Raw genomic sequence first — 9227 nt, 5'->3', positions numbered from 1 at the left:
CAGAAAGTGGATCCAAAGATAATTACAGTAATATACTATGATGTATAATTTTATGCAGTTATGATTTGGTTACTGTTGGGGTCCCTTTGTGGATGCCACTTATCAGGGCCGAGACCAGTCCCTCTGGTTGGCTGCAGCCTATCTAGCTGTGTTCCGAAAGGAGACTGCTGTGCTTGCTCAGGAACAATTGCTCTTAGATGCCTGAGGGCTATTTACTTTAGCTGAAGGGAGAGTGAAAGAATCTTTGAGAGAGTAAAGTAGTCTTCTTAGTAAGACAGAACTTGGCTCAGCACCTGTCGCTCAAGTGGCTAAGGCACCAGCCACATACACCAGAGCTGGAGGGTTCGAATCCAGCCCCCGCCTGCCAAACAACAATGACAACTACAACCAAAAAATAGCCAGGCTTTGTGGCGGGCGCCTGTAGTCCCAGCTACTTGGGAGGCTGAGGCAAGAGAATCGCTTAAGCCCAGGAGTTGGGTTTGCTGTGAGCTGTGACATCATAGTACTCTACGGAGGGCGACAGCTTGAGGCTCTGTCTCAAAAAAAAAAAGAAAGAAAGAAAGAAAAGAAAGATAGATCTTAGTCTTTAGCAGAGCTTAGTGATCTTCAGCAAAAAAACATGCTGGCATTTTGCAGGCAGGAGAGGAGACAGAGTCAGAGTGAGCAGTCATGATAGAAAGCTCACTCTCGACTGCCTTCTCTTCCAGCCTAATATAAGGCTGATTTCATGTAGAGATCACAGGTGTAGAGACTGCCAATTCACCAATGTTCTCTCCCTTTTTTTCTTTTTGTTCTTTTTTCCCTTTTTTTCACCCATGCTCTCATCACTTGAGCTCTCTCATGCTCGTTAGGAGAGCTAAATCCCTCCCCATGCCCTTTTCACCAAGGTGTTCCATTATTGAGCAATACAGCTGTTTCTTATAACTCTCACTCCTCCTAGCCATAGGCTATACGCGGGCTGCTACAGGTTACATTTCTCTCAAGTATGAATGACAGCAGGTATGATTTGTGATTTTTTTTTTTTCTTTTTTAGACAGAGCCTCAAGCTGTCACCCTGGGTAGAGTGCTGTGGCATCACAGCTCACAGCAACCTCCAACTCCTGGGCTCAAGCCATTCTCCTGCCTCCATCTCCCAAGTAGCTGGGACTATAGGCACCCGCCACAACGCCCAGCTATTTTTTGGTTGTAGCCATCGTTGTTTGGTGGGCCCAGGCTGGATTCGAACCCACCAGCTCAGGTATATGTGGCTGGCGCCTTAGCCACTTGAGCCACAGGTGCTGAGCCACGATTTGTGATTTTTGATAAATTTTAATTTTTTATAATAGACTCGTGGACAATTTGTGGAAGTAAATTCTAAAATAGATTAGTATCTACATATATTTTCCCATATATTTATTGAAAAACATCTGGATATATGTGCATCCAGAGTTTAAACCTTTTTTTTTTTGAGACAATCTCGCTATGTCGCCCTCTGTGCACTATGGTGTCACAGCTCACAGCAACCTCAAACTCTTGGACTCGAGATTCTCTTGCCTCAGTCTCCCTTGTAGCTGGGACTACAGGTGCCCGCCACAATGCCCAGTTATTTTTTTGTTTGTTTGTTTAGCAGGCTCAGGCTGGGTTCGAACCCACTGGCCCCAGTGCATGTGGGCCAGCACCCTAACCACTGAGCTATGGTGCCAAGCCTTTAAACCTGTTTTGTTCAAAGGTCAACTGTACTCTGAAAATAATGAAAGGGAAGCTTAGGATATGCCTGGATTCTTCCTGACATTCTAACATTTTATTTATTTATTTATTTATTTATTTATTTATTTTTTGAGACATGGTCACTATGTCGCCCTCAGTAGAGTGTCATGGCGTCACACCTCACAGCAACCTCAAATTCTTGGGCTTAAGTGATTCTCTTACGGCAGCCTCCCCGGTAGCTGGGACTACAGGTGCCTGCCACAACGCCTGGCTATTTTTTTGGTTGCAGCAGTCATTGTTTAGCAGGCCTGGGTTGGGCTCAAACCCGTCAGTCTTGGTGTATGTGGCTGGTACCCTACTCACTGAGCTACAGGTGCCTAACCCCATTTTAAAATTTTAAACTTGTGAGATAATTATGCAGAAAAATCCTTAGTGTTACTTACAATGGTGACCCTCTGATATACTTTACAGTAAGGGTTTTGAAGTCATTACAGTATGTGAAGTCTGATAACTTACAATGGTGACCCTCTGACATACTTTACAATAAGGGTTTTGAAATCACTACAGTATGTGCATAGCTTCCTTTACCCTCACTGACTCCGGCTTCCATGATACAGAACATTTAAAAATCTTTATATTTGGGCGGCATGTGTGGCTCAGTGGGTAGGGTGCAGGCCCCATATACCAAGGGTTGTGGGTTCAAACCCGGCCCCTGCCAAACTGCAACAAAAAAATAGCTGGGCGTTGTGGCGAGCGTCTGTGGTCCCAGGTACTAGGGAGGCTGAGGCAAGAGAATTGCCTAAGCCCAGGAGTTGGAGGTTGCTGTAAGCTGTGACACCATGGCACTCTACTGAGGGCAAGAAAGTGAGACTCTGTCACCACAAAAAAATAAAAAAACTTTATATTTGTTCTACAATTGAACCCCAAACCATTTAATTTCATCATAAGGGTCACCCACATGTGAAAAGAAGTGTCTCCCCATGGGCGGCGCCTGTGGCTCAGTGAGTAGGGCGCCGGCCCCATATGCCGAGGGTGGCGGGTTCAAACCCAGCCCCGGCCAAACTGCAACAAAAAAAAAAAATAGCCAGGCGTTGTGGCGGGCGCCTGTAGTCCCAGCTGCTCAGGAGGCTGAGGCAAGAGAATCGCGTAAGCCCAAGAGTTAGAGGTTGCTGTGAGCCGTGTGACGCCACAGCACTCTATCCGAGGGCAGTACAGTGAGACTCTGTCTCTACAAAAAAAAAAAAAAAGAAGTGTCTCCCCAATTTCAAAAATCACTACTGCCGGGCGGTGCCTGTGGCTCAGTGAGCAGGGCGCTGACCCCATATGCCAAGGGTGGCGGGTTCAAACCCAGCCCTGGCCAAACTGCAACAAAAAAATAGCCGGGCGTTGTGGCGGGCGCCTGTAGTCCCAGCTACTCAGGAGGCTGAGGCAGGAGAATCGCCTAAGCCCAGGAGTTGGAGGTTGCTGTGAGCTGTGTGATGCCACGACACTCTACCGAGGGCAATAAAGTGAAACTCTGTCTCTACAAAAAAAAAAAAAAATCACTACTGCCAATAGTAATAGTGCTCTCTGCATGCCACTTTAGTCACATTTCTCCATATGTCGTTCATAAACAGCATCTTCTAGGACATTACCTTCATGTCCATTCCTTTAGGTCTTGTCACAAAACTCCACTTCAAAATTAAATCCCCAAGGCTGGGTGCTGTGGCTCACGCCTGTAAGCCTCGCACTCTGGGAGGCTGAATTGGGTGGATAGCTTGAGCTCACTGGTTCGAGACCAGCCTGAGCAAAACTGAGACCTCATCTCCACTAAAAAAAAATAGAAAAACTGAGGCAAAAGGATCGCTTGAGCCCAAGAGTTGGAGTTTGCTGTGAGCTATGACTCCACCGCACTCTACCCAGGGCCACAGCTTGAGACTCTCTCGCAAAAAAAAAAAAAAGAATTAAATCCCCAAAGGACAGGTTCTGTACATTGTTTCCATTTTCATAACCGTATGTATCCTCACCTCATTAAAAGCTGGACTTAATTCACTCACCTTTATAGTCATGGAAAGAAGAGGAAAAAGAAAGAAGTCACTGATAAGGACAAGGAAGACTTTGCATGATACAATTCTCCATAGGATGTTAGTTTATTTATTTATTTTTGGCAACAGAGTCTCTGTTGCCCATGCTAGAGTGCCATAGCTCACTCGCAGCAACCTCAAACTCCTGGGCTGAACCGATTTTGTTGCCTCAGCCTTCTCACTAGCTGGGTCTGCAGGCACCTGCCACAACAACAACAGCTGATTTTTCTATTTTTAGTAGAGATGGGGGTCTCACTTTTGCCTAGGCTGGTCTCAAACTCCTGACCGCAAGCAATTCACCTGCCATGACTTCCCAGAGTACTAGTAATACAGGTGTGCACCCTGCCTGGGTGGTTGGTTGGTAGAATTCTCAATATGACTTTGTTGGTTTCTTGTCTGCATCCAATTAATGTTGGATTGGTTCCTTTCATTTATCTATCTATGCTCATTCTTTTAGTGGTCTCTTCCAGTATCATGAATTGAACTATGTAAGTTAACTCCCAAATTTACACATCCAGCCTGTAATCTTCTGCCAATGTTCAATCATAGTTGAGTTGCTTGACATTTACGGTTTCTCACAGACATTTTAAAATGATCATGTTGAAAATTGTACTCCACCTTTCCTCTTAAGCCACCACTACCTGCTGTCTCCCCTCTTCTAGGCACGACAAATCCACCCAACGCGTAGTTTCTCAAAAGTCCGTAAATCCTGTGGGGAAGGCGTTAGGCAAAAGAAGGCCCAGGAGAGGCCAGTGAATCTGGCGACCTCCTTTTTGTTGGATATCTTAACTGCTCATGTATCTGTTTTCCTTATGAGAGAATCCGTCAATTAGGCAACGTGAGCGGGAAGTCACGTGCCAAGTGAATTGACCCACTAAGAGCCTTTGCACTCATTTCGCCTGACCTCGGTGAATGTTTCTGCCTCCTGGGCCTCAATCTCCCCGAGCATAGAAAGCGTCGTTCGGAGGCCTGCCGTGTGTACAAAGGCGGCCCGAAAGCTACACTCGGTCTTTAAGCTCATTAACGTGTAGGAACAAGCACCTCAAAAGATAGCCACGCCAGGCCACGTATGAAGAAAAACTGCATTACCCGGAAAGCATTGCCCGGTGCGTCTCCTGCGGGCTCTGAGCCAATGACGGCCCAGGACAGGGGCGACACTCGGGAAGGCGGAACTGCCGTTTTTCTCCGGTGACGTCATCTCTCCGCGCCGCGTCGGTCCTTTGCCTGTTTGGCATGGAGAGGAGGCCGGTTTTTACCAGGCCGCACCAGGGAGGGCATTGAGGGGGTTGTCTCACTCACCGCGTGTCCACGAGCCTGATACGCCCGTTCTTCCCTAACGGGAGTTCCTTGGGCGTCCGTCGGGGCCCAGACCTCTGCGCCGGCTCTCCGTCTTCACAACTCGGACGCGCGATCTTGGTCTTTGTGTGGATTTTTCTTGGGTAAAACTGAGGCTCGGAGTGCGGAAGTCAGCCGACGTCACCCCGTCCGAGACGGAGAAGGGCCGGGGTTCGGCCGAGCCCACAGGATCCCGGGCCCCGCTCGGTCCACAAAGTCCCAGGATGGCAGCGTCGTGGACAGAGCCGGCGCAGGTGAGTGGACGAGGGTTCTGGCCTTGGTGCTGCTCTGCTGGTTTGGGGAGGCCTCCTGGGCGGGGTGGGAGCGGAGAAGGCCACTGGGTGTCTCGTTGTTTGTTTATGGGTAGTGGTCGTGGCTTGTTACTTATTTTATCCGCAGTGTTTCAGCAGCGTCGGGCCTCTAACAGGGGCTCAGTCGGTGGTTCAAGGGTGAATGATGCTTCTAAGGGCTCTCGTCACATGTGGCATCGATCCGACCTCGTGTTGCCTGCAAATCCTACCCTATCCTCCCTGGCCAACCTCTCCTGACCTTGTCCTTCCGTTTCTCCCTGGTCTTCAGACACTATCCTCATCATGCAGAGTTCTCTTGCATTTCCCAGCCTTTGTCCTTGCACTTTCGTTTGCATGAGACACTGTCCCTGTAACTGCATCCTCCGTCTTACATCCTTCTAGCCCTTGCTCAGATGTCACCTCTTAGGAGAGGTTTTTGTTTTTGTTTTTAAGTTTTTGGCCAGGGCTGGGTTTGAACCCGCCACCTCTGGCTTATGGGGCCCGCGCCCTACTCCTTTGAGCCACAGGCGCCGCCCAGGAAAGGTCTTTTTTAGCATCAGGTGAAAGTGGTCCCTTGTACACTTGCCCACCGTCTGGCATTTTTCTGTAGGGAATCTGGCAATATTAAAAACACTTGCTGGGTTGTTGCAGGTTGTTCTAGTAGCAAAGACAAAACAAATAATTAGAAAGAAATGGAGTAGCTGACCTCCATTGAATCCTTGTAGTGGCCTGATAGACAAGCATTATGCATCACCTCATTTAATCTTCAACTCCTTTTAGTTAGGTTGTTTTGTCATTATTGTCTTACCGAAGAGAAACTTGAGGCTCCTTTCCAAGGTTCAATTACCTACCCTAGATCATTCACTGCAGCTCTTACGTATCAGAAACTAGCAACTTGTATGTTCACCAGCACAATTGATACGGAGTCCTGTGGCTGAGGACCAAAGAAACCTTTGCAAAATGAGCTGGCCTCCTCCCAGCAGGTGGGCTTGGGCAAGTGAGGACATTGTATTTCTGGCACATGGAACTGTGTGGTCAAAAAATTGGTATATTGGTTATCTAAGAATTTCCAGGGGTCTTGTGTGATCCTATTGGTTCCTCCCACCCCCTTACCTGCTGACACGTGTCTTGGGAAGACAAGATTGTGTGGTCTTTTGCTGAATGCTCCTTCCAACTCAGCCAGGATGGACATCCTGACCAGACAGGGTCCATTTTCTCATGACTGTGGCCTTATATATATCCTCTATGACTTTTTCCCCCTGTTCCTGAAGTATCTTGGCCTCATGGATACTTGCTGGGAGGACTCAGGTAGAAAAAGAAGTGATGGCTCATTGTGGACTCTCTGTAGGTATTTTCTTTTTTTAATTTTTTTGTAGAGACAGAGTCTCACTTTATGGCCCTCGGTAGAGTGCCGTGGCCTCGCACAGCTCACAGCAACCTCCAACTCCTGGGGCTTAAGCCATTCTCTTGCCTCAGCCTCCCGAGTAGCTAGGACTACAGGCACCTGCCACAACGCCCGGCTATTTTTTGATTGCAGTTTGGCCGGGGCCGGGTCTGAACCCGCCACCCTCGGTATATGGGGCCGGTGCCCTACCGACTGAGCCACAGGCGCTGCCCTCTCTGTAGGTATTTTCAAGGCCCAGAATGAGTATTGAAGGCAATGGGAACTGGTATAAGCCCTGCCACTTCTGTGGTAGATGCCTTCACCTCAAGTGACTTTTCAGTGAGGTGGGTGATGTTGATTGAGCTCCTCTGTGCATATCCCTGTTTTAGGTTGGCTGAAATGGATGTACGGATTTGAAGTGCTTCACCTCCTCATTAACTGTGAATGAACTTTACTGCTGGAAGAGTGTGAGGGTTATCTGAGTAGAACACAGACCAGAGGGACTTGAGTTCAACTCCTGCCTGTACTCATAAGACATGTAAATTGAGGTGAACTTGTAGAGCTCTTGGGGCTCAGGTCTCTAAGGGTAGCATGGAGGTGATGATACTGTTGACCTTAGGGGCTGTGGCCTTTCACCCCAGTGTTCCTTTACAAACTTTTTTTTGTAAGTCTTTTGACTATTCTTTAGTGAAGTGAATAACACTGTTGTATTGACCTGTAAATTGAAGTTGAGGTTCCCAAGGTCACACCAGCAGGCATATGTTGATTTCAGGATTTTAGTTTTATCCTGCAGATTTTAGTTTAGTCTGGTTTATAAGCTGGGAACTTTTTGTCACTTTGCTACACCCTGGAAAGCCTCAGCATGAGGTAGATACAGTGAGGATTTGGCAGGTGCTGTTTTTGTTGTTACTGGTATTGTTATTATTTTTTTCCCATTCGTCTGATTTCTGAGAGCACATATCTTTGCCTCACAGTCCACTCTTAATGGTCCTAACTTTGTTTTAGTCTCCAGTGACTTCCTGCATGGGAGGCGTCTCTCTCTTTTACACTGTGATAATCCATCTAAGGATCTACTTTCCCCTTCAGCCTGGCATAGATCTGAGCCCTCTGGGGCTACTTGGTGATTTGGCCCTTGGTTCACTATGAGTCTTTTGCATTACTAGAGTGACAGGTTATAATCCCATTCCACAGTCCCAAGGCAAACATTGCTACCTCTGTTTGACTTTGTAGGTATCTGTGACCTTTGAGGATGTGGCTGTGACATTTACCCAGGAGGAGTGGGGGCAGCTGGACTTGACCCAGAGGACCTTGTACCAGGAAGTGATGCTAGAGACTTGTGGGCATCTAGTCTCTCTGGGTAAGTCCCATCCTCTCCACTATGTGGGGTACCTTAAGCCTCCTTCATTCTACCCTCTGGCTTCAGGCCTTGCTGGTTGAAAAGGCATCAGGATATCAGGATCCCACTCTGTTTTTCTTTTTTTTTTGAGACAGCCTCAAGCTGTCACCTTGGGTAGAGTGCCGTGACATCACAGCTCACAGCAACTTTCAGCTCCTAGACTTAAGTGATTCTCCTGTCTCCACCTCCCAAGTAGATGGGACTACAGGCACCCGCTACAATGCCCGGCTGTTTTTTGGTTGCAGCTGTCGTTGTTTGGTGGGCCGGGCTGGATTTGAAACCGCCATCTCCGGTGTATGTGGCTGGCACCTTAGCTGCTTGAGCCACAGGTGCCGAGCCATGGAACCCACTCTTCTGCTAACTCATGTTCTAGACTTTTCTTTCTGTTTTTTTTTTTTTTTTTTAAGACAAGAGTCTCACCATGTCACCCTCAGTAGAGTGCTGTGCTGTCACAGCTCACAGCAACCTCAAACTCTTGGGCTCAAGCAATTCTCTTGCCTCAGCCTCCCGAGTAGCTGGGACTACAAGTGCCTACCACAGTACCCGGCTATTTTTTCGTTACAGTTGTCATTGTTGGTTAGCTGGCCCGGGCCAGGTTTGAACCCACCAACTTCGGTGTATGTGGCTGACACCATAACCACTGTGCTACAGGTGCCAAGCCTAGACCTTTCTTTCTGATCTCCTTGTATTTTAGTCAGGGAAGTATAAGGAAGAAACATAGTTTGCCTTTGATAACAGGCAAAGGTGAATAATGTGTTTGGAAGTATATGGAGGGTGTTTTGTGGAAACCAAAGCAGATTTTTCAGTGGGATCCTTTGAGGGACTGAGATAGATGTAGCTAGGAGGAAGCACAGTTGTGCCCTGACCATTCTATATGCCATTAAAAACATTTGTGATTTAGGCTGGGTGCGGTGGTTCATGCCTGTAATCCTAGCACTCTGGGAGGCTGAGGTGGGTGGATTGCCTGAGCTCATGAGTTTGAGACCAGCCTGAGCCAGAGCGAGACCTCATCTCTAAAAATAGCCAGGCATGTGGTGGGTGCCTGTAGTCCCAGCTACTTGGGAGGCTGAGGC

At 47.8% G+C, this 9227-nt stretch overlaps 1 protein-coding gene across 1 annotated transcript in view; it reads left to right on the top strand.

The window, feature by feature from the left end:
- The first annotated feature begins 3820 nt into the window (after positions 1 to 3820).
- ZNF460 (zinc finger protein 460) overlaps positions 3821 to 9227 on the top strand; it is a 28401-nt gene continuing 22994 nt past the window's right edge. Inside the window, exons 1-2 of the mRNA XM_053604407.1 lie at positions 3821 to 5338; positions 7989 to 8115. Of these exons, the coding sequence (XP_053460382.1) occupies positions 5309 to 5338; positions 7989 to 8115 (157 nt within the window). The 5' untranslated portion in view covers positions 3821 to 5308. The remainder of the gene's footprint in view (positions 5339 to 7988; positions 8116 to 9227) is intronic.

The sequence above is a fragment of the Nycticebus coucang genome, chromosome 10, assembly GCF_027406575.1.
Source record: "Nycticebus coucang isolate mNycCou1 chromosome 10, mNycCou1.pri, whole genome shotgun sequence".
NCBI classification, from domain to species: Eukaryota; Metazoa; Chordata; class Mammalia; order Primates; family Lorisidae; genus Nycticebus; species Nycticebus coucang.
This window is presented reverse-complemented; position numbering and strand designations above follow the sequence as displayed.